Source organism: Bactrocera latifrons, unplaced genomic scaffold, assembly GCF_001853355.1.
Source record: "Bactrocera latifrons isolate USDA-ARS-PBARC rearing strain unplaced genomic scaffold, ASM185335v1 scaffold_358, whole genome shotgun sequence".
NCBI lineage: Eukaryota > Metazoa > Arthropoda > Insecta > Diptera > Tephritidae > Bactrocera > Bactrocera latifrons.
Window position 1 is genome coordinate 29010 of NW_017536999.1, and position 25817 is coordinate 54826.

The following is a 25817-nucleotide window of genomic DNA, read 5'->3' on the forward strand; positions in this document are numbered from 1 at the left end:
TTATTTACGGCTTAGTTATGACATTTTATAGGTTTTCGGTTTCCGCCATTTTGTGGGCGTGGCAGTGGGCCGATTTTGCCCATCTTCGAACTTAACTTTCTTATGGAGCCAAGAAATACGTGTACCAAGTTTCATCATGATATCTCAATTTTTATTCAAGTTACAGCTTGCACGGACGGACCGACAGACGGACAGACGGACGGACGGACAGACAGACAGACATCCGGATTTCAACTCTACTCGTCACCCTGATCACTTTTGTATATATAACCCTATATCTGACTCTTTTAGTTTTAGAACTTACAAACAACCGTTATGTGAACAAAACTATAATACTCTCTTTAGCAACTTTGTTGCGAGAGTATAATAACACCAATTCCAGGGTATATCAAAGAGCTCATTGTGCAGCACTACGCAGATTGGCCACTCATTTTTACTGACGCTTTTTTTAGTTCATAAAAAGATTATTTATTTATTATTTGTAAAATAATAATACAATTATTATTATACATTAAACATAAACAGCACTAGCTTCAGCTCACGGTTTTAATATAAACAACTTAAATAATAAAGATGGAACCTTCCATTTAAGAATTATTCACAAGCAATATGTTTTTATGAACTAAAAATATAGAGATAGGTATTCAGATATTTTAGTAATGTTTACAATAGACGATATTTTTAATAAATCAAGACTTTATTATTCTGAAATATACTGGTCCTTGCTGAATTGAAGAAGGTGCATTCATCTAGAAGATGTGTTATAGAGAAGGAGAGAACTACAATATAGACAGGATGAATTAAGGTTTCCATTTAATAAATGGGAATGCGTTAATGACGTATGACCAAGACGAAGACGAACAAAGGCTTTTATATCTTGGCAACGGCCTGATGGCGGATAAGCAGGTTTTTTGCCCTCTTGGTTGCAGATGGCGTAGTGGTGTTGCACATTCTTCCAAGCATTAACTTTTATAGCTTTTATGTTTAGAAGCAATTAAATGAATTATGTCGTTTTTTCGATGTAGTCGAAGACAACCATTCATATCCAGTAATACCGGCGTGTCCAGGGATCCACATAATTTTTGTGTTTGTTTTCCCAATTAGTATGTTTCTAATATGCGCAATGAAATAGGATTTGTGAGATGCATTTAGGAGAGCTGAGATAGTAGACTTGCTATCAGTACATATTAATGTTTTTAAGTTAGAGCTTTGTACTAGGGATAGCGCATTATAGATGGCTGCTGCTTCTGCGGTGTATACTGAGCTGTAATTGTGCAGGAGTCCAGCTTTTAACGTATTTCCAACGTTATCAACAAAAAAAGACGTGTAGAAGTCGGCCTTCGAAGCGGTAGTAAAAATGAGTTGCCAATCTACGTCGTGCTGCACAATGAGCTCTTTGAACAAACTTTGATATACCCTGGAATTGGTGTTATTTTTATGATGTTTTTGAAGATGTAGCTCGAACGAAGATTCTTTGAGTAGCCGTGATGGGGCACAAGAAATAGACTTTTCCTCAGGTGTAGTGGTTATACCTAGGTCCTTAGCTAATTTAATGCATTTAGAAACAGTGGAAGAAGTATTGGAGTTTGTATTGTCGGTCCATTTGGCTTTTACTATACCTTATAAGAGCTTGTTATTACATAATAGTAGTTTTGGAATAAGCTTTTGCGAAGTATGTAAAACTCTTTCCTCGATGGATGGGAGTCCGGCTTCCGTTATTGTGAACTTTATTTGTGATGTTTGGAATGCCCGAATACTTCTTCTAACGGCTGCATGATATGGTGCAAAGATTTGCTTTATGTTGCTTTTGGCACAATTGCCATAGATAGGGATACCATAATCAATCTTAGATAAAATTAATTAAAGCTCTTGTAATATTGATGAGAGAAGAAATGTGAATTAAACAATATTTTGATGATAGATACTTAATTATATTAAGCCTAGAAACTAGTTGCTTTCGTAGTTTTATACAATGTTCCTTAAAAGTAAGTCTCTTATCAAATATTAAACCTAGGAATTTAAGACTAGTAGTATTTACAATATTTACATTATTATAGTTAAGATAGAAGTTATTATATTTGTGTTTTCTACGAATTTCTCGGAATACTATTTCGATTCTTTATAATCGAAGTGTCTCACGGTCGAATAATTCTATTTTAATATATCGATATTTTTGGTTGCCTCGTTCAGTTTTAGTATTTGGCTGGTACGTAATAGCTAATTAAAAATAACTCCATAACTCGAACTTCAATAAATCGAAGGAAATTTCATACAATTTTCCCTCCGTAACTCTCTAAGTCGAATGGGGGTTCAAGTTATTGAAGTTCAAATGTAGATTGAATTTTATAATTTCCCATTATAAATTACCAATTTTCTATTAATATTCTTCCTAAATAAATTGAGTAATGTTTAATTACTAACTGTTTGTTAGCAGTTGAAATTTTTTTGAGACTTATCGAAATTTTTTCTTTTACCATATTACCGAATTTCGAAATATCAACAAGTTGGGTTGGAAACCAATTTATCTATAATGTTCAAAAACGACTTAACGAATGTTTTGTGTAAAGAAATAATTTTAAGTTATAAAGACTGACGGATACCCTGAGTTTGTTGTCTAACGCTTCTTCTTTTATTCAATAGTTCACAATTGTAATGACAATTTGAGAGTCTAATTTTTCGTGTGCGGTGGTGTTTCCAATTTTACTATTTCATATAAATTAATTGGAAATGTCTAAACAGAATTGATTTTTTAACCGATATTTTTTTTATTGTTAAACAATACTTAATTAGTAAAGATTTTTTACTAAATATAATAACGCCGTTATTGATTGTAAAATAATTAGCTACATTAGTCCTTTATGTTGGGTAAACCCGAGAGCTATTTTTTTAACTTCTTAACAAAACCTCGGTTTGTGTGAGAATGTCGTTTGCATTCAAGATAGATAAAGCGTTGAAGGCGAATTTGTATAAAATATGTCGTCTTTGTGGAATCGATAGAGAAGACAAGTTCGACATTTTGGATGCTAATACTGAAGATCAGGAGCCGGTAGACTGTGACGGCGAATTGAAACTGCACCAAAAAATTATTCAATGCATTGGCATTACAGTAAACGATATACAACATGTATAATTTCTTACAATGAAATAAGTTGATCAATTGTTATTTTAGGTTTGCAAGGATGATAGAATGCCTCAAAGTGTTTGTGGACTTTGCGTGGATAAAATCAATGATTTTTATGAATTTCGTGAAATGTGTTACGCCACAGATGTTCAAACGAGGAAGTTACTTGGATTGAAAGGCGGGGCACAAAAAAAGGTAAAAACTATAGAAGTTGAAACATAATTTTAAAGTGTTTATTGTTTTAGATCGTTAATGCAGATGTTAAACCTAGTATTGATATAAAAGAGGAAGCCTGTGCAAAACGTGGACGTAAGCGAAAATCAGATGAGATTGCAAGAATGGAAACAACTGAAATAAAGCGGGAAACCGGCCCAATAGTGCTGACAAATAAAAAGCAACGTTTAAACGAGCCATCAGACACAAAAAAGAAAGGGAAATTTGGGAAAACAGTTGATAAAAGTTTAAAGCCTAAAGATGAAATGTAAATATGTATAAATAACAATATATAGTATTAAAAGAAGTATGTTGGTTAATGGATTATCTAAGATATAATATGAAATTTTTAATAATGAAGAAAACAATTGTACTGCATAATTTTCATGACAATTATATTTCTAAATATTCGCAGAAAAGAAGAACCCATGGATATGGAGAAACCAACATCTACGAATATCCATAACACGAAGTTTCGACATGTGTGCAATATATGCGATCAAGGGTTTATTAGCAAAGTAAAATTGGATCAACATATTGGGGCAGTACATACGCCAAACATACCACGATATATTTGCACCGCTTGTAATGAAACTATAAAAAAAACTAACGACATCAAAAGTCATCAGTTATGGCATAAGTTAAGTAAAACGCCTTACATATGCGGACATTGTGGCCAATCGTTGATAAGTTCCTATGCGTATTCAAGGTACATATAGGTATTTTTTCATAAAACAGATTTGAGTTTAAAAGTACTTCTTAACAGACATCTACGGGATCACACTGTGGAAATTCCTCCAAATTTGTGGGTGCTTGATCGTGAATGTCCTCAATGTCGTCACACTTTTTTAACGAACTTTCTTTATAATACACATTTATGTGCAGTACGGACTAAAAAGTGTGCGGGTTGTAATCGTCAATTACGTAATGAGATTGAGTATCAGCGACATGCAGCTCACTGTGCAAAAGTTTATTTGAATTACTCAAAACATATACCAGTCGCTGCTCTCGCAGCCGAATCCACAATTCGTATTAAAAATGAAAACGAAGTAGAGGCCGCTGCTGCCGAATCGTTTGCTCGCAACGCTGGCATATCGTTGGAAATGACGCCCATTGTGTCGTTAACTCGTATTTCGACGCCTGAAATTCTTGCTGCTAGTCTTGGTTGTAGTACAACAGAATATACCAGCGATGGTACTGGAACACAAATTGACGATGGAAAAATGTCCGGAAAAAAGGGCAGTAAAAAAGGAGTCTCTCGAAAAGATCTTAAAAGGGTAGATAACTTATTGAAATCAACATTAGATGTACTGGTGAGCATTAAGCATGAGCCAGAGGTTCATGTAGGAATTGATTCCGAAACACCAGCACCATCCGATGAAACCGCCAACACAGCGGAGGAGGCTGATATGACGAACGATGACGGTTTTCACCGTGGAGATGATGATGATGATGATGAGCATGATGATGATTCGAATAATGATGGTGAAGGGGAAACAGCTGAAGTAGCAATGAAACGTGAACCAGCCGAGGAATGTTTTGCTCAAAGTGCTGTGCATATTAAGCAAGAAGTGATTGACGTAGATAATGGGAATTTAGCTCCAACTACTAAAATGCCAGTATTGAAATTGAAGATCAAAAAAGAACATGGCACATTAAATTCATCGATTGTCGAAGAACAAAGTGTCCGCGTAGAAAAAAAAAAGAAGAAGAAAAAACGGAAAGATGCTATGCGTAGTAAAGATAAGGCGGTAAGTACAACGAAAGGTTCAAAACAGTTGAAGTTAAATATGAAAATATGATAATACGGTTTATTTACTTTTAGTTGGATGAAAATGATCTTTTGTCTGGGAATGGGACTGTGCACAACGAATCTGAAGCTGCTGGTGGTACTATGTCAAATCAAAAGTTATTAGGGTCTGTAAAACAAGAGCAACTGGATGAAACTGACGAGGAATATGATAGTAATAAATTAGATAGTAATGAAGCGTTACATCTAGAGCCAACGGTCATGACCACAATTCCAATACCGCAATTCCAAATATCTGCAATTTCAAGTGGCGTTGAATTCAGCGATAATATCGAGTCCGGTATCCAAGGCAAGGCTAATGATGAATCTAGTGAAGCAGCGACAGCACAGCCTACTTGTGTTGAAGGCGAAGTTGAGGATATTAAGCCAAACAAAGCAGAATTAGATCGCTTATTTCAAATCGCTAACGTTAGTTGTGGTGTGCAGATGGAACATGAACAAGGAAGTGAAATTGAGAGAGAATCAGACTGTAATAGTGAATATTCAAATTCTAACATCCCAGTTACAAGTATGGTACAACGTAAACTTGAGAAAAGCGTACATAAAGTTGTTAAACATAAACGTACAGAACAGAAGATTGGGACCCCATCGCGAACGGCGAAGGCATACAAGTCTACATCAGGAGTTAATAAGATAAGCGCAAATATCGACAGTGGTATTTCTCAAGCCAATTTAGGGTATCTTCCCCAAATTCAAATTAAACCTGAACCAGTTGATCGTGGTTATGAGGATATATTTAACGCGTATGAGTCGGCTACAAATTCCTCTGCGACAGAGACATTACAATTGTCCGTAAGAGAGATGGCGGAGCAGGAATATTTAAATAATATTGATTTCGCAACTATTCAAATCAAACAAGAAAAAGATCTTGATGTGTCCGACGTCGAGATGACAAATACACATATCGTGGCAAATGCCATACCCAACGGAAATCGAACAAATGGTGAAGAATCTCAATATTCTGAAAACGATGAGGACTCGGATAGTATGTATAATGAAGAAACCGATGAAGATGAGGAAGATGATGACAATGATGATGATTGGGTAGGCATTAAAAAAGTAGAAGAAGAAAAACGTGAGTATCGTGAACTCGACATGCCGCCGCTGTTAGCAACAGAGTTTCAGGAGTCAAGTGAAAATGAAGTTGTTGACGATATATCGGAGTCAATGGAAAGCAGAAGCAACGAACAAAAGAAATCTGAGTGCGATTTAAATAGCACTAGTAATGAAGATTTACAAGCACCTCCATTAATGATAACAAACATTTACAGTCAAGCCGACGGTGGGGTGACTGAAAGATTCCTGCAAACAAATGTTACATCTGTGCCCCATGATGAAATAAAGTATTCGCATAATGCGAAAGAACTTCTTGTTGAAATGCCAACATTAAAAATTGCAAGTGTCATTGCTGGGTGTTCGACCAGTTTTGATAATTTTTCAAAAGATGATAATCAGTTCATCGACAATTTTCCACCTTCGTTTGCCGGGCAACTGACGGAGGTCGGGGATGTTTTTGAAAGCAGACATATAAGAAACAACGAACGTAGTGATTTAACAAGTGGTATCATTGATACACATCCCGAACCACATACGATGAGCATTGAGATAAGTCAAAACAAAGATGCTCTTCTTGATGCTCAGCCATTTCCAGATGTTCGAGTAGATAACGTATCAGTCATGAGTTCGTCACAAACGGTATTAAATTCGAATATAAATATAGCTTTGAATTCTGCTCAGAACAATCCGGTTGAACTGGTGGATGAGAACTTGGTTGAAGAAGAGCAGAACCTTCTTAACCAAGAAATGGTCGAGGCACAAGCCTTCCAAGGATTGGTACTTGGTGCTGAAGAATCCTTTACATTGAATGCGCCAATACAAAACGTTGAAGAGGCCGAGAATCTTATGAATGAAAGCGTAGCCGAAGCACAAATGCAGCGACAAGAACCACATACTGACGTTCCAACAAGTACGCACATGATCTTGCAACCAAACCAATTAGAATGCTGTGATAGTGCCAATGACAGTATTGAGGGAACAAGTCAAAGCAGAATAATCAATAATGCATTCTTGATGGATGAGAGTAACATTAATGAAATCGCCGAAAATAACAATAATGCAAATATAGAGCGCGAATTACAAGACGATGTTGCCTCAACTACAACTGCCAGCTCGAATGCGGCCAATTCCAGCGACAATGACACCGATAGACGAAACATTACAGATACCAGCGATAGAAAAACAACTGATATAACATGAAAATAGAAATAAATTAGGCATACACACAATCTACATTTTAAACAACAAGGGTTAGGTACTATGTGAAAAAATTACAAAGAGTCGGAAGTTCAATTAGAATTAGGCTATTGATATTTTTTTATAAGTTGGGCTAGAACCGTTCACACCAACTGGTTTTCGCTATTATTCAGTAAAGAAGTGGTTTAATTAGGTAAGTTTTAGCTTTTTTTTTATTATATTTTGTATTATACATATGTTTAACCATAATGTGTATTTTTTTTAAGTATAAAAAATACGTATGTACTATTTAATTCTTGTCAGAGGATTTATATATATTTATTATAGCTTTCAGTTTTTTGTTGGTTAATGTGGCACTTAAGCTGAATTATTAAATTAAGTAAGAAAATTAAGCTTAAATTACGTAAACATGTTATTTACATGAACCATGGTGTTTAATCATGAGCTCAATCTACTCTACCAGAGTAGCATTAATTTTCGCATATATGTACATATATACAAAAAATGTGTATATAACAATTTTTATGTGGTAATTGGTTCTAAAGGCCCAACTGGATATATATTATTTTTATGAATGTTAAGCTTTGTGGATTGAAGGCATTACGACACATTTTATTGAAATACATGTTAAAATAATTTTATAGCATATAGCATATAGCAATGCCATATTGCCAATTTGTAAATTAAATACATACGTGAAAAGCATTATAAGTATATTATTTTTTGTAATCAAAATGTATCAAAAATATCAATAATTGCATAATATAGATTACTAATAAATTCGTAATACAAACATTAGCAATATTTGTTTTGATGACAACCTGGATTAGGGCAGCTCTTGGTTGCCGCACTCAGTATCGGACAAAACATTTGCAACTGAAATGTGATATTGAAAATATTGTCGATTATACAGCAAATAATTGCCGGAGACCTACTATTTTAATTTTATTTTGAAATATTAGATGTTAATTAAGGTAAACAAAGCAAATTTAATAATTTACTTTAATGTATATAAAAAACGATATAACATCATTATTCAATATTCAAAAAGACAAAACAATTGCAACTCAAAGAAAATGGTTCACTATTTTTAATAAAATAAAAGAAAACTTAGTATTTTATAGCAAACTCATTACTCTCAATAACTGCTTTGCATCGCAGTGGGATTGGAGCTATAGAGTTATCCACTCTGGTTTGGAGTATAATTCTCCATGCCTCCAGGGCCCTTTCAAAAAACTGATCAGTATTTGACACATTACTGCGATCAATTCTTTTTTTTTTTTTACAATTTCGTATAAATTTTCTAAGGAAATAAGGCTTGGGAACTGTGGAGTCACTCCATTACATCCACTTTATTCCTATGCCATATGCTTCCTATGCCATAGGCTTGGGAACTGTGTAGTCACTCCATTACATCCACTTTATTCCTATGCCATATGCTTCGGGTCGTTGTCCTGGTGGAAGACCCACTTAGTTGCATTTCCCATTCACCATTAATACGTTAAAGCGGCCCCAAACCAGAAGCAGACCATAACTATGGGGATGTTCGAGCAAGCAAATAACTGCAGCAATATTGCGAGAGTGTTGCTTTTCTGGAGATACTTATATTGCAACATCTTTGCGTCGAATATGAGGCCTTGCTGCAGTGATTGAGACTCGAACATCCCCTATGCTTGACTGTTTTTAGACAATAGAAATTTTTAAGACGCTTGTTCGTGTGGGCGTCGAACGAAACTTACGCCATCACTTCCTATCAAATTAAATTTGGACTCATCACAAAAAAGAACAGTTTTCCTCTTGCTTATTGGCCATTCTAGATGATTTTTACCGAACACAATCGTTTTAGTTGGTTACGTTTGCTAATAAGCGGTTTCTTCGCTGGTCGGTAACTGTGTAAATCTGCGTTATTTAGGCGATGAGTGATCGTTCTTGAGGAGAGTGGTAACCTAAGCTGCTTTACTAATTGCGGAGTTCTTTAAAATGGATAATCTTGACAGTTGAGCTGTCAGTTTTTTCATCAGTTTTTCTTGGTCGGCGTCCACGATGCACTATTTCGACAGTTTTGTTCCTAATAAAGTTCGAAATTATTCGTGAGATTGATGACTTGTGAATTCTATACCGTTATTATTATTATAAAAAGAAGCGAACAAAGAAGAAAAGAAATGAAAAATACAGAGTTGCAATTGTATTGTCGCGGCGGATTGGCGTACATTTGAATTTGATTTTCAAATATAACCGGCAAAATAAAAAAAAACGCTATAAACGTTAAAAACAAAAAGGAATTCAAAGGAAAAAGGCATTGTAAGACAAAAAAAATGTAGAACTTGGAACTGGAGTTGCAAATGTTTTGTCCGATACTGTACATGAATAGCGAGTATGCCTTGCGACTTAAACCCATACACCACGACAAGGTGACTTTGAAAAGAGATTATAAAATAAAATAATTTACTGCTAAATAAACTGGCATAACATTTTAACTTCTAACCTTCGAATTTGAACCTTTTGGGCAATAATAATCTAGCCAACAATTGTAAAGGCTTTTTAAATCCAGAGTTTAGGATTTGTTCTTATTGTCGTAGGGGCAGAAAAAATTCGACCGTCGTGGGAACGGAGAGTTTAGGGTTTAGTAGTCTTTGTCTGAATGTATACTGAAAATTAAGAAAAAATAAATAAAAAAAATAGTAGCATATCTTTGGTAAGTTAAAGATCTTTTTATTTATTATATTTTAACTTGGTTAGCCATACACATAATTTTAATAAATATGTTAATAATCTTAGAAGTTTCGTTTTAAAAAATATTTCACCAAAAAAATATTTTGCTGTTTATTTTTAATTAAATATGTAATAATAGTCTGCCATATGAATTAATGACAGAAATGACATAAGTTGACATTTATCAAATAATATGCATACATACTTGAATTTTATTTATTAGCTGTATAGCAACTAATTCTTTACACTCTAAAGAAATGACTAATTTTTTGCATTAAATGCGTTCTTGTTACCAAGTAACTTAGATTAACTTATATTAGATAACGGTTAATATTGGTACTAAATTAACCGACTCTAGCGAAAATTTCCAAAAAAGTGATATTTTTTTTAACTACAACTTATAATTTTTCACTTAATAATTATACATCTAGAGTTAAAAGCAAATAAATTTGTATCTACATATAAGTTTGAGTGTGCATGCTTGTATATATGTATATATATTTAGTAGTATTGCTTCTTTACTAATTTTAATTATTTTTTTTTAGATTTTACTTTGCATCTCAGTGTGGATAAATTTTGGTTTTGTTCGAGTTTCATTGCTCTATGTTGTAGGTGCATCTTTATAGCTGGTGTAAACAATTTTTCTGTATACTTATTTCATATTATTAATATTAACTCAGTTTTATTCTGGTCTGTTTCAATGAAGTTCAGAATCACAATTGCTTTACTGATATTGACAAAAAATAATTCCATATAATAATAAAAACATTTAAAGTGTGTGCCTATGTTGAAATTGCAGTATAATAAAATTGTATGTTCATCTTTTTTAATTGGGTATCTCGGTAGGCACCTTTGCAAAACTGATGTAAGTAAGAATTTCAAATATTAATCAAATGCATACATACCTATAAACACAAAAGATAATTTATTTGAAATTTTTTGAAAACTTCACATGTGTCATATATGCACATATGTCATATATATATAGTTGCAAGTGAAGTAATTATTGTTCTTGTTGAATTGAAGCTGATCTCCACGTAAAGATCATTTGCTTCCAGTCGTTTTGACTCAGCTTCAAAATTTTATTTTTTAAAAATCTATGAATAACTTTTTGGCACATCAATGACCTATGTACATACATATATGGTATTTTAGATTAGTCACTCCAAGCTGTGCTTTCGGATATGTTAAACGTCTAGAGGAATAACAGAATCGAAAGATACAGACGTACGTAATTAATGTAAAATTGAAAAGAATAATCTTAAAATATTTATTAACTGCCTTTAATAATGTTTCTAAAGTTTCTCGGTTTTGCTCTTTTCAATGTTTCTTATACATCCGAACTAAATGCTAAGAAGAGTTCATGTACTGATCGAACGATTTCAGGCCCTAAAAATTTTTCTCTTTTGGTCTTCTTGTATATTTTCCCAATTGTAAAAGTACTAAAAATTCACCTTGCTAACTAACATACGATTACATACGCGTATACTTCCCTCCACCACTTCATTGGGTTTACTATGTTTCAGATTCAGTTTCATATTTCTAATATACATTTATATATATTTTATTTTTGTACAATAGTTTATAGTTTTCAAGTCGATTCTTTGTTATGCTATACTCGTACAAGTTAAACTTTGTTTCACTCCAAGAAACATTCCCTAAGTCTATCACTTGTTTTGGATTTGTTCATAAATAGAAATATTTTTATAACTTTATACTAACATTAGCTACTTAGTGGTAAAGAATTAAATTTTTAATTGAGCAAGGATATGCAATTTACATCTGTACTATGTATGTAAGTATACTGTCAACAATTAATTTAATGTAATTTGTTTTTTTGTTTTTAAGAAATATGCAGTAAAAGGCTGGCACGTTATTAAAATGACAACCTCTTACTGCTTATGAACCCAATACGGGGTCATGTGTTTTAAAATTGCAAGAAATTATAATTTGAAATATATCTAAACTTTATATGCGCTCACGCTTATAATTTTTTCTTCATTCAATATATTGCTTCTGTTGGCATTACCAATTTCCAGAAACCAGAAATTAAACGAAAACAGAAAAAATCATTATACCTTTCACAGGAGCAATTTTTACAAGGATATAATAAAATTTATAGCATGATTTTTATAGTACTTTGTGTAGCAGCTATATGCTATGCCGGACCGATCTAAACAATTTCTTCGGAAATTGTACTCTTGTCTAGGACAATAATCCATACCAAATTTCATGAATATATCCTATCAAATATAAAAGTTTTGCATACAAAGACTGGATTTTGATCAATCAGTTTTTATGAAGTTATGTATATGCTGTAGTGCAGCTTGTATGGCAGCTATGTATATTTTATAGTGTTGCTGGCGATTCCGACAAATGACCAGTTTCTTTGGGAGAGATTTCAGGTCCTGAACAAAATGTCAAAGCAATATCTCAAATACTAAGAGAGTATTTTGCATATATACAGACATACATACAGTTCATAATTCTGATCGTTAACGTATACCATACATATTATATATTTTATAGGTTTTATGACGTTTCTTTGGGGATGTTACAAACGTCAAATTATAATTTCAGGGCATGAATATGTAATTATACATTTGTATATAGTAGATCGCTGTAACAGATGTATACATAGATACATTAGATAGAATTTAATGAGTTAACGGAATATCAATGAAATATTGGACTTTATAATGCATTCGCTTTCATCGTTTATACATTTATTTCCTTGCTAACGTACAGATGCTTACATCACAACTCTATTGCAAATTACTTATACAATTTAGCATTTAATCCTCCCATTCATCATCATTACCAGACGAATCGTCGTTTTCATCATCTGACGGCTGCATGACGCGTTCCCGTTCGAGCAATGCTCGTCTTAAAGCGACCGCCAGAGCATCGCTACCGGCGGGACCAGTGGCGTCATCGCTGTTGCGATTAGCTGGCGTGCGATCATGTGACGGCTTTAATTCAAATCCGCCCCGAATTTCGGACATAAGATCACTATGAGAATCCCCACTGCCAGTGCTTAGTGCAGCCGTATCTACTTTCTGCATCCATTCAAATTAAAACGGTTATTTACATATATAAAATGACTCCAATATTTTTAAATACCTTTAATGTCTTGCCCTTACGTATGCTCTCCAGGAGCGCACTCCGAACGTCTGGTACAACCGGCAATGTTGCTGTTGGTCGCTTTGTTTCTACCGCCGGCGCATCAGTCGTATTTGTTAATGGTGATTCTGTTATTGCTGGTGGTGGTGGTGGAGGTGGTGGCGGTGGAGGAGGTGGCTGTAATTAAAAAAAAAAAAAACATTACCAAAATACATTTGGGAGAAATTGTTGGGAAACTTACTGCTGTGGCTGGTGCAGCCACTATGGTTTGAGGTGGTGCTGGTGGGGGTGGAGCAACGTTTATGGGTGGCGGTCTAGTGGGAGGTGCTGGTGTACGTGTCGCACCTGGCACTGTTGTGGGCACTGGAGGAGGCGGTTGTCTTGCCGGAGGCGGTGGTGGTGGTGCAGTTCTTTGGCTTACAGTTGAACCATTTTGGTGCTGACCGCGATTTAATTATTTGAAAATATTATTATTTATATTAGGAACCGTTTCATGTTTTTGTTTTTTTTTAACTTACATGCTGGTGACGGCTTGGCACAGGTGGAGGCACTGCTGGAGCAGTAGATTTTGGCGATTCAACGCGCTCCGATTTTACCGATGCTAACACATTATTACTCTGAATAAAGTCGTAGATGAATGCACGCGTATCACGATCTTTCAGCTCATTCTCAGATACACCAGCTTTGGCAAAGAAACTTGTGAGTACTTCGTCATTCTCATTGCCCGTTATATCGAAACCCTTATCTGCATCCCAACCGAGATGACTTATGTGCACAAAATTTGTCGGTGTACTTATATCAGCCTTAGTAACTTTTCTCTTCTTGTCCTTGCCGGATGATGAGCCTGAGAGACCAAAACTACTGCTGAGAAAATTCTTTGATGTTGCCACTGGGTTAGGTCCAGGAGTTAGTGTAACTGAATTAATTTTTTGTGGATGGTTTCGCAATTGCACGCTAGAGTCCGTTATCGTTTGACTGATCGCAGGCGTTGGTCTCATAGAGTCCCTATTAACCGGGGGGGGAATATTTGGGGCTGCTTGTGCTTTAGCACGATTCCGCTTTTCTGCATAAAATATTGAATACAAATATTTATGACATTTTTATATTAAACTATTTTAAAATTGGTGTAGAGTAGAGCTCTAACCTAATTTCTTTCGATTTCTCGTCTCAATTGTTGTGTCCACAGCTCTATAAAAGGAATCGCACTCCTCCTCAGAAACAAAATTCAAACCTACGTGCCCATCCTGGTAAAATGCGTACAATTTTTATTATTTTTTTTCTTCCGTAAAAATTCCAATATTAATATACAATGATATTTTTAAGTGGATATAATTGACGCAGATTATAGTATATTTTTTATGAACTATTTTTTTTCTATATTTCTTCAAATATATATAGTATCATTTATTTTTTAATAATAATACAAAATAATTACAAAATTTAGTTTGATAAAGTTCACAATAAGACTATGAAAATTTATACTTTTACTATGAGATATGCATTTTTTAATAGAATTTTGGAAAAATATTTTGAAATTTTTAGTTAGCTCAAGCTTCCCATTTACTATTCACAATTTGGCAGTAATATTTTTTCCATATTAAAATAAAACTAGAGTATATTTGCAAGGATAAGATGTGCATTCTTAAAGTTATTTAACGTCTATTAATTTATACAGTGGACCAATAAAGTTTGCATACACCTAGTTCTATTAAATTACGACGCGTTTATTTGTTTTAAAATTAATAAATTTTGTGGTTTTTTTATCCATATCAAGATATGTATATTTAACATTAAATATAGCATATAAATTTTCTTTTTTTTAACAAATAAAAAAATTAATGCTAAAGCTTAAAATGCGCCTAATTCATATCAAAAAAGTTTACGTACACCAATGATTATGATAATGTCGACGTATGCTCCCCACTCGAATTCTAGAATTATTTCAGTATATTTTGACACACTAAGTCCATGATCCATGTTTTTGGACCTATGGAGTTATTTTTAATTCCTTACCTACCCTGCACGTACAAGATACAATGTGTATTTTGGGTCGGTATCCTGTTGGAAATTCATTTTGTTGCTATTAACAGCCGATTTAAGCACACTTAAAATATAAATTATTTTGTTAAATTGTTCAGAAACATGTATAGAAAAAAATAAAACCCCAAACAGTAGGAAATGTAGTGGATAGTACTGGTTATTATAAAATAGATATACACTTATTATATTTATAACAAGATAACGACCCAAAACACCTGTTTCATCTTGTACGTGCAGTGTTGTTATGGAGATAAAAATAACTCCATAGGTCCCGCAATCACCATACATTAATCCTATTCAAAATATCTCAAACTTTTTGGAAAATCGTATTCGAAATTGAGTGGGGAGCATACATCGATGTCTAGAGACAATAATAGCAACACATTGTAGGCCAAAAACCGCTAAAACTATTGTAATTACTTTTGATTTATATAAATAATCATTAGTGTACGTCAACTTTTTTGATATAAAATATGCCCATTTTGCATAAATTTTTTTTGTTTGTGTAAAAAAAAAAACTATTTTGATTTGATAAATTTAAAGTTATATATACGTATCTTGAAATGTATAGAAAACAAAAACACAAAATTTATTAATTTTATAACAAATAAACGTGCCGTAATTGAATAGAACTAGGTGTATGTAAGCTCTATTGGTCCACTGTATATGTGACTTACTTGGCCTTCGAAGGTGAGAAGAAAAGGTCGCGCCTTTATCATTTTCATGGCGTCGTACAACTCATGTTCCCAAATCTGTTCGTTTTTTATTAAACAGTAAGCTCGTAAGAAATACGATCTTTTCGCGCTATCTTTTACAAAACAAACGACACCAGTATGCTTCTTCTTCCAATGCGAATGTGCGGAACCCTCCGTTTTGTAGATCTGCACCACGGCTGTGTTTAACGTCTGGAACATAACGAAAATTACAAAATCGATTAACTCCGTAATTTCACTTTCATTTTCTGCACAATTTTCACTAAGTAGCCAATTACAAAGTCATTAAGAAGAGTAAAAAAATATTCAAAAATTTAGTGTGTTTTGTTTTTTGGACAACCTTTGTTTGTTTGATCATTAGAAACTCTGTCGATGTGAATGCCGTATATTTTAATATGATGTCTGCTGGTCATGCGCATATCTTTCCCGATTGACCGTACTGACGCGTCTAAACTCTGACTATGCACTTTCAATTTCATTTGCCCACTTTGGGTATTAGCGTCGTGACGATCGATGCGCACAATTACAGAAGTAATAGGAATGCAAAGAGTGAATTCATTTTTTAGACATAATATGGGTATGTATTTGTGGATGATCGCTTATATACATACTAATATATATGAATGGTTCGAATGAACGTGCGATAAAATAGTTTATTTTGCATATCAATACATTTTAGTTGTAAGGTGACAAGACAACATTCACTTGCAATTAACCAATAAAGATGAAAAGACTACTCTAGCGCTTACTAGTAACTTGGTGCGCGAGATGTGGATTGCGCATGCGCGACAATCAGCGTTATTGGCTACTCTTATGTATTCGGATTTTGGCATTGTAACCACGTAAAAATCATATCAGCATACAGAGAAACATTTGGCAATGTCAATGGAACTTGTGCGCAATCCCCAAAAACAAAAACACCAACATTGTAAGCTTAGTGCATGGTATTGAATAAGCTATAACCAAATCATATTAAGAGTGTTAATGTTGCCCACCAACCGAGCGGTCAATAGACTAGTAATCGTAATAGCGAGTATGTATAGATACAAAATTTTTAATAAAAATATAGCTCTGAAAATAAGATTTATAACTTATGCAAAGAAATTGACTATGTACTGTACAATATCCGTTAGCAGTCGGAACGGAAACCAATTTTAATCCGACCGAAGACTGTTATATAGTAGTATATATACTTACAGTATTTGGTCGTCCAATTGCAATTTCTTAGNCAGTCGGAACGGAAACCAATTTTAATCCGACCGAAGACTGTTATATAGTAGTATATATACTTACAGTATTTGGTCGTCCAATTGCAATTTCTTAGAAAACTTTTCGCACACAATAATACTATATATATGTAAATAAAATATTAAGAGCTCCTTTTTTATAATATGTTTAATGTCATAATAGTGGTCATGTTGAAATTAAAAAACCCAAAATTTAATTTCAAATTCTTAAAGTTATAATATTTTATGGCGTGTTTGCACCTTAAGGGGTTAAGTCAGCTTGTGAATTTTAAAGTATCGATATATTTACTGTATTTCGAATGTACATATATTTGAAAGTATTATCCGACGAATAGTTTGAGAGATATGTAAGAATTTTTAAAGATAGATTAATAGGTCCCCAAACTTTAAATAACACTTGCAGGTGAGGAAAATTTCTTTGAAATGGCTGAAAATTTCACACGACCTTTTAAAATACATTTGTCCAGAAATTATGAAAGAAATAAGGTTTTGACAATAATTTAAAATTTTTTGGGAAGTCATTGTTTTACAAAATAAAATTTCTGACTATAAAAGTACATACATGTAATTTTGTAAATGCACTTTTTGCATTTAAATATTAAACAGGCCACTTCCAAAAAAAAATTTCAAAAATTCTTCTTGTTTTTTGCAATGAAAGTGGAAAATCGAAGATTTAATATTTATAAGCTTTAATGCTTGCTTGAGAAATTTATGTATATTATACAGCTAGTACATGGAAGATTATCCCATTTACTTTAAAGTCATATTTGTTCAATTATAGATAAATATATTTATTAATATAATATAGGCATAACCTAGTAAAGCAGTAGCGTCTCAAAATGAAAGATCCTTGCACTCCTCATAACACAGCCGACCACACATACCATACAAGGGACAGCAACCGCACCAACTCTGAAAACATGCATATAATACTGCTTGTGCTTTTGTGCATACAAAAATATATATGTATAGATGTAGTTGTTATAGCCATTTATGTATTGATATAAAATATGCAACGTGTATCAGGAGCCTGTATTAAAAATAGCTTATATGTACTTAAGGGGTTAAATGAAGATGGGCATTTTTTCTGTTTGCTGGTCTCTAAATTTACATACATATGTTGTATATGTGACCTGTTCTACGGAAAGGGGGCTTAGGTGTCAAAAAATCTTAGTTGATTCGGACGGAAGATGAGATGCTTTTTCACGTCATAGAATCCAAAAAGTCATAAACTAGTTTTCGCACGTTAGCTCCCTTTTTGATCGATTAACTACTTCAAGAAGTTCTATGCAGTAAGGCATAAGGCAAGGACGAAGTTTATTAATCAATAATTGTCAAGTAGACTAAACACCGTAACCACGACCAAGCGTAACATTCCCGAAAAAATAAATATTATGTTAATGTTAAAGTGAAAATTACATTTTCTGACCTTTTTAAAAATATTCCTGACTTCCAATATAAGTAACATAATAATAATTAAATATTGATATCATTAACATACGTGGTTTGCTACCCCAACCTATTCCTCCTAACATTACTATTTGGCACAAAAAATAAACTTGCATCAACGCAAGGTTAGACAAGCTTCTCAACTCAATTATATCAGTGATCATTACAATAATGACTTGTTTACCTGGCACTCAAAGTGCCTTTTGAAACATTGTTGTGTTGCTATTTATGCGAGCTTTGTATTTGGATGCGGTGAGTGCAGTAGGCCAACCGGTCTATGTGTGGCGCCACACTTTAACCTGCATTTTGTCGAATCAATAAATTTGCCATTGTCTTTTTGCTGTTTGCAATGCATTTTGTAACTGTGTTTTTTGAACTTGCCTGAAAATGTTATTTTCCATTGTATGTGTTGGTGGAATATCGAAGCAAAATCTTAGTTGAATGTTATGTAATATTTTTATGTCGACCGTAAGTCTAATTAGAAAAATTACTGAGAAATTGTGTATACTCAATGAGAGAGCTTTCAAAATATATGCTCTTCAGTTTTTTTGTTTTATTGGTTACTTAAATAAACACTTTCAAAGCTAAAAAATTGGTTTTATCTTTGTTGATATGTATTAAATTTGACTAATTTGAAATTTACGATGTTGAAGCTTTTGTAGAAGAATGTGTAATATGTTCGCGAATTTTGAAGCCCATACAATTTCCTACAATCAAGCAGACAAATGGCTTTTGACTACTACTAAACTACTTCTTGAACATCGTCAATCATTTTTCATTTATGTAATTTACTCTAAAATAAAAAAATAATACCATATTCATGATATAGTTTAGTCATATTTTTCTTAACTTCATGTCAAAAATCACGCTAAACAAACAAGTTTGCAACTTCCTGATAAGTGTCATAATCACTTTAATTGTTTTTGTTTGTGCGTTTCATTGTAAATCTTGTTCATGCAGGTATATAGTGATAACTCGAATGTACATATGTATGAGTAAACATATTTTATAGATAGTAAGCACTTATTTTCAAGAACAACTTGGCAAAAAAAAACATTTAGATTATTAGCTTTAGAAAAGAGGGAAAGTATCCATTAATACAACTATTAACTAACAAATCAGATGACCATCCCAATAGAAACAAAAAAATAAATAAATTGTATACTATATATTGATAACAAACCAAAGCCTACAAATATTAATGGATATATTCCTATTAGGAGTAATGAAAAAATCGTAAAGTTTATTTACGTGAATATATGATAATAAAAATATATGAGTATGACCATCAATCGATAACACCAGAAGTAGACGTGATTACCCAGGTGATTTTTTAAGACCAATGTCGGCCATCAGTTCGTGCTTATGCACTAAGCAGTTGTCGTAATCACCAGAGTGAACACTGTAGCGTAAAACATATGAGTTGAGTTATTTATTTTTCGCATTGTGCAACCTAAATACTATGGCTAGGATTCAAATTTGATAATAATATAATATTTATTTTTCAATATATCATTGTCTTTATAGATAGATAGGTGTTATTATGTGTAAAAATTTCAAACTTTAATTATTATGATAACAACACATTTTAAATCTTAACTTACTCTAATTTCATATTATTACTATTACCAAAATAATACTTAAAAAAAAGTTTTTATTCTTTAGATGGGTGTATTATTTGGATTCCGCCTGTTTGAATTGTTTGCTAAGGTGATATGGTTTCTGAGAATTCTAACAATAAATATTTATATGTTTTTTTATAGTAATTCTTTTAAAACAGAGGTTTAATTGAAATTTTATTCATATTTCCATAAAATGCTTTAAACAAAAACAATAATACAACAGTTTTAGTTGATTGTGATGGTAGATAGAAAAATATTGCGAATTTTATAACTTATCTTATCGCATTTCTGTAATTAACCAATTGTATTTATACGTTCATGCAAACATATGTGTTAAATAGTTTGTAGATATTGATATTTTCTAATCTACACATACTTACGTTAAAATCTACAATAAATATGTACATAATACCAGTGTGGCTCAAATATTTTCAAGATAAGACCAGGTATGATGATAAAAGAAATAGCTAACCACTTTACGAAGTTTAGAACGTTAATTTTTTATCCAAAATTTATTTTATTAAAAATTTAATGAAATCTGATTACACATAATTGACATTTAAGGTACATTATTTAAATTATTATGATTTCTGCTAAAACAAGCAACACTTTTACCTGGGCCTACTGGCAAAAGCGACGTATAAAGAAACCTTGGTTAAAGGAATTATTGATTATAATATATTTATACTGTTATCATTAATTTCCCTATTGACTAACTAAGCTATTACTAATTCAAACTTATTATTATTAATTATTTTACTCAGACTTTTTTTTACACTATATTTTCAAATGTACATAGCTGATTCGAATTAGTTCAATAAATAAATATTTGTTAGTAAGTTTTTCGTTTTTTCACTATATTATATTTTCATTTTTATATTTTTTTTAACTGCGTTGCTGCTTTATTGTTCTAAAATGGAAAAATCGAAAAACGAAATATAACTCTGTGTACTACTCACCTGACATTTTTTGCCCAGCAAACTGAAGACAACTTCATTCTCATCCTTGGTCAATAAGTCACTAGAAGCATTCATCTTTGGACGCGTGCCCACCTGCCCATCTTGTTGTCTGATAGTTGCACTCATTTGTATATTTACTTATTTCTGATTTATTCCGAGTAAAAAGAGCTTCACTTATTTGTAATTGTTGTTTTATTTAAAGATTTTTGTCAAGCATAACGCTGAATGCTTAAGTTTTAAGTACTGACCAACGTTTCACAACAATCAAAAAAATATCTATTTCGACCTTTAATGTGTAGTACTGGAATGACATGAACGTAACAAAAAAAGTAATCAAACCTAAGTTACTACTAATAAGCATACCATAACCAATCAGTCTAGTGACACACGTTTCGTCACCATCTGAAAAACAGTAATTATTAAAGTTGCTGAAGAAGCGGCCCGAATTTTCGAAGAATGAGCTCTACTGATACCGTTTGAATTGTTGAGTCACAACCAATTTGCCTCCACCATGAAAATCTATTAATTTCTTGTTTCGTTTTTATACACATATAAAAATACTATTGCCTTACTTCAAATAGAATTCAGATTATATTCATTTAAATATCGCATGATAAATTTTTGGTTAAATGCTGCACATATTTAGTCTAACAAAGTTAAAGTTATTATAATAATAACAAATATGTACATATTGTATTGAAATCAGTTTTTATTCGCGTTTTAATTATGGTTTTTCAGTGGGCGTGGACACGTCGTCTGCAATAAATTAAGTTGCTGATGGTGGAAGATTATTACAAAAGTATTTTGCCACTTATTTTTAGGCCTACATCAATTGAAAATCGTGGTATTCTTTAAGGTTTCTTTATTATAAGTCGTTTGTACAGTTCTGTATTTTGAATTTTACGTATAGTACACAAACTGTTTTTTGCTTTTCACATTATGACAGGCTTGATTTCAATAATTTCTCAAACTGATATATTATCTTTAATTTATTTGGGATTTTTAACAAGCGGTTCGCAATTAGAAGTTGTAAACCCAAAATGCAAATGAATCGAAAAATTTTGCAAGAAACTCTTTTTTTTTTTTTAGAAATTTTTCACCACCGATATTAAACGTCAAACTCTAATTGGCAACAAGGTAAGTCAACGAAATGGGCTCATTCATGAATTGTTGACTGAAACAAATGAAATCAAACTTAAAGAGCTAACACAGTCACCGTCAAAATAAATGTGTTTTTGTCATCTGTTGTTTGCATTTATGTACACACCTTTTGATAATAGCAAAGTGCATATGATATATATATTTAATATACACTTTGCACAAAATCATAAAATAGTTTTTCATTTTAGTTAATTATTAAGCTGTCTTTAGATACCAATTACAAATGTATTAATATTATAAATGTCCTACTGTTATGTTCCTATTCCATAAGTTCTTTTGTAAAATATCACAGAGTTGCATTACATTTGGCATTATTGCCATAACATTTGAAATAATACAGTTGTAATTCTGGGTAATAAAGTTATTTTTAGTACCGGATAACTTCTTTGTACACAATTAAAGTGAAAGAACGGCAAGATTCCGATTACTTTGGCGGATGGGTAAAAAAACCGTATAAATGTAGTCTGTGCGGATAGGGGAGCTTCTCCAAATGAGGAATATCGAAAAATAATATAAAAATAACTTATATTTTTTAAAATATTCACAATTAAAAGTTCAAAAATTTGCACTAATAACACGTGGAATTTCTATATATTTCACTAAATTTATTCACGTTTTTCATTCTGTATATTTAAATATAAACATTGAAATAAGTTCACATATTAATTTTATTTTGTAATATTTTCCCTAAGATTATTAATTTAAAAATCATTTAGTACACTCGTCGTTGCAAAGGTTAGATCGTTTACAATTATTAGGAAAACGAGCGTTGCCACATCTTAAACACCTAATATGTAGGATTCTTGACGATTTTTTACTTTTTTTTTGCGTGTTCTACATTAATTACATTTTTGAAGTTATAATTGAGTTGTGAACACTTTTTCCATCTACATATTTATAGAGATAGATAGATAAATAATTGAGGAATGCACCGCGGCCTTAGGTCTACTGTGCCCTCTCCTAACTCACAGGGACTCGCTTAGCCCTAGCATATTGATGAAGTCCATTATTTTGCTGAGTGCTAGCGAGGCAATGTGATCCCTATCCAGAAACATGGCTCCAAGGGCCTTCGACCTGCGCCTACAGACTGCAATACCTTTCTCTGCCTACTCTTTCTTCCTTGCGGAGCAGCTCCTTTACAGTATAGGGACCCACCCCAGTGAACGGTTCGGGCGAAACCATATTGGTGGAGGCTATACCCCTGTGACCGGTGCACCTGGTTCTTTTCAGCTAGGTTGTTCAACCGTTCTCTGCACTCCTGCACCAATATCGATTTGATCTCGTAGGAGGAGATCGCTTTTAGTGCCGCTTAGGATTTGGCCAAGGAATAGTCCTTCCTTGCTACTTTGGGTATGAAGATCACCTCTGCCGTCCTCCATGGGTCAGGGATATACGCCATTGCGAGGCTCTCCCTCACCAGCCGAATAATAATTCCCACGACAGCCGGTTCTACGCACCGGAATTGACTCGGATTTCATCCGACCATGGGCTGTCATTTCGGCGATCTAACCCCGTTTGGATCGGTGAGTGTTAATTTGTGTGTGTCGTCACTGGAGCAACGCCTTGCAGCAGGGTTGCTCCACATCCTCCAGACTCGTGCTGGCATTGAGTCCAACCCGGGCCCGGAGGAATTTTTCTGCTGCGTTTGCGCGAAAAGGCTCCATCCAAACTCCACCTCGGTCAGGTGCAACACATGCAATGGATGGAGCCATCTTAAGACCTGCTCAAGCCTTAAGACCCATAGGGAGTGGACCACGCGTTACGTGGCCCCATGTTGCCTACGCAATATGGCGACGTTAGCCTCTACGGCTGTGCAATCTGCACTTAGYTCGCGCGCTGCGCCGCCACCCACCTCGAGTGGCCAACAGAGGACCTCCACGGTCCCCCGGAGCTCAACTAGGCAACATAGCTCCCACTCTGACTTGTCCCCCCCCAACCTTCATCCCGCTCCAATCCTCGTGCGAGAACCAATCAGCAACTCTTGGTCCCTCGCACAGTCTGTTCCGTGTGTCAGACCGCCATACGTCGGAACGTCACATCAGTCAAGTGCAACTCTTGTGCAGGCTGGTGTCACTTCCCGGCGTGTTCCGGCCTGCGCACCACACGTGAGTGGAGTGAGTCGTACGTTGCCCCATGCTGCAAGAGTCTGCCCCCGCAACACACAACAGTGGCGTCCCCAACTAACACCCCAGTGCGACAACCGCCCATGCGGGTTCTGCAGCTGCAACAAATACCACCTACACGTCTCTCCCTCACCCCCAGGATCACCCACGGACACCCACGACAAACGCGACTACTTCAATTYAACTGCAACGGACTCCAGAGTAAGATCGAGGAGATAGTTGCACTTATGAATCGGGAGCGCGTATCGATAGCTGCGGTCCAAGAAACCAAGCTTAACAGCCACTCAGACCTCCTGAGTTGTGCCGGTTTCAACGTCATACGTAAAGATCGCGAGCGATATAATGGTGGTGGCCTAGCCTTCATATTGCACAACACCGTGCAGTWTCGTCTRATCGATGAAGACATCGACCGCAGGGATACTACCCYAGAATGTCAGGGCATAGCTATCCGGTCAGGCGATGTCGAGCTCGAAATATTTAATATATACATCCCCCCCGTTACATGTTGCCCTACAGGATATCACCCGAATATAGGTGCGCTACTTCGTGGTGAAAATCGTTTGGTGCTAGGCGACTTTAACGCGCACTACGATCTTTGGCATTCCTGTCTGTCAAATGACCGTAGGGGGATGGAGCTGGCGGAACAGATYGACGATTCGACATTCTGCACAATGAATGACGAAGCCCCCACCAGAGTTATGGGCACCTGTAGTAGCTCGCCCGATATCACAATCGTTAGTGGTGGTCTGACCTGGCGACCTATGCTAACTCTCACATCAGACCATCTGCCCATAATTATCTCGATCAAGAAACCTGCCGATTTTGTTTCTGTGGACAACCGCACCTTCGTTAACTTCAACAAAGCTAACTGGGTCGGCTTCACAGAATTTACTGAGAACACCTTCAACGCTCTACCCATTCCTACGGACGTATACATTGGCGAAMGTCATTTCCGCAAGGTGATCGCAGCAGCTAYCGCTCGCTTCATACCTGCTGGACGAATAGCGGAAATCCGCCCCGATTTCCCAGCTGAAGCAGCTGTCTTAGCTAATGAGCGCGACACCTTACGCCATGCCGATCCCGGGGATCCCCGAATAAGGGATCTCAATTCGGAGATTCRGCGYATGGTAAACCAGCATAAGCGGACGAAATGGATAGAGCACCTGAAGTCCTGCAACCTCTCCACCGGTGTGAGTAAGCTTTGGGCTACTGTCAAAGCTTTGTCTAACCCGAAGAGGCACGACGACCGAGTTGAAGTTCAATTCAATGGT

General features: G+C 34.5%; 3 protein-coding genes across 7 annotated transcripts in view; 2 read left to right on the forward strand and 1 right to left on the reverse strand.

Annotated features, from left to right (window-relative positions):
- The first annotated feature begins 2672 nt into the window (after positions 1-2672).
- LOC108971747 lies at positions 2673-8076 on the forward strand. Its single transcript, XM_018938007.1, has 6 exons — positions 2673-3106; positions 3170-3316; positions 3367-3602; positions 3750-4043; positions 4101-5085; positions 5160-8076. Exons 1-6 carry the CDS (start codon positions 2921-2923, stop codon positions 7398-7400), a joined length of 4089 nt encoding a protein of 1362 aa, XP_018793552.1. The 5' UTR covers positions 2673-2920; the 3' UTR covers positions 7401-8076.
- Positions 8077-12604: 4528 nt separating this feature from the next.
- On the reverse strand, positions 12605-22608 carry LOC108971742 (neural Wiskott-Aldrich syndrome protein). Of its 5 annotated transcripts, none has more exons than XM_018938002.1 (8): positions 22530-22608; positions 21263-21563; positions 15950-16177; positions 14377-14476; positions 13751-14295; positions 13474-13671; positions 13233-13409; positions 12605-13168 (listed from the first exon to the last, which is right to left on the reverse strand). In XM_018938002.1, the coding sequence occupies exons 2-8, from the start codon at positions 21386-21388 to the stop codon at positions 12905-12907; spliced, it is 1638 nt and encodes a 545-aa protein (XP_018793547.1). In that variant the 5' UTR covers positions 21389-21563; positions 22530-22608; the 3' UTR covers positions 12605-12904. The 5 variants fall into 5 exon arrangements, with proteins under 5 accessions (XP_018793547.1, XP_018793546.1, XP_018793545.1 ...); XM_018938001.1 differs by lacking the exon at positions 22530-22608 and adding an exon at positions 22090-22423; XM_018938000.1 differs by lacking the exon at positions 22530-22608 and adding an exon at positions 22058-22423.
- Positions 22609-25175: 2567 nt separating this feature from the next.
- LOC108971734 overlaps positions 25176-25817 on the forward strand; it is a 4193-nt gene continuing 3551 nt past the window's right edge. Inside the window, exon 1 of the mRNA XM_018937991.1 lies at positions 25176-25815. Coding sequence (XP_018793536.1) covers positions 25176-25815 — 640 coding nt within the window. The remainder of the gene's footprint in view (positions 25816-25817) is intronic.

Coding starts and splice junctions, on each gene's coding strand:
- LOC108971742 (XM_018938002.1), bottom strand. CDS start 21,388: ATGAGTGCAACTATCAGACAACAAGATGGGCAGGTGGGCACGCGTCCA. Junction 16,178..21,262: donor TGCTGGGCAAAAAATGTCAG/GTGAGTAGTACA, acceptor GTTATGTTCCAG/ACGTTAAACACAGCCGTGGT. Junction 13,672..13,750: donor TGCCAAGCCGTCACCAGCAT/GTAAGTTAAAAA, acceptor AATCGCGGTCAG/CACCAAAATGGTTCAACTGT.
- LOC108971747 (XM_018938007.1), top strand. CDS start 2,921: ATGTCGTTTGCATTCAAGATAGATAAAGCGTTGAAGGCGAATTTGTAT. Junction 3,107..3,169: donor TTCAATGCATTGGCATTACA/GTAAACGATATA, acceptor TTGTTATTTTAG/GTTTGCAAGGATGATAGAAT. Junction 4,044..4,100: donor AGTTCCTATGCGTATTCAAG/GTACATATAGGT, acceptor ACTTCTTAACAG/ACATCTACGGGATCACACTG.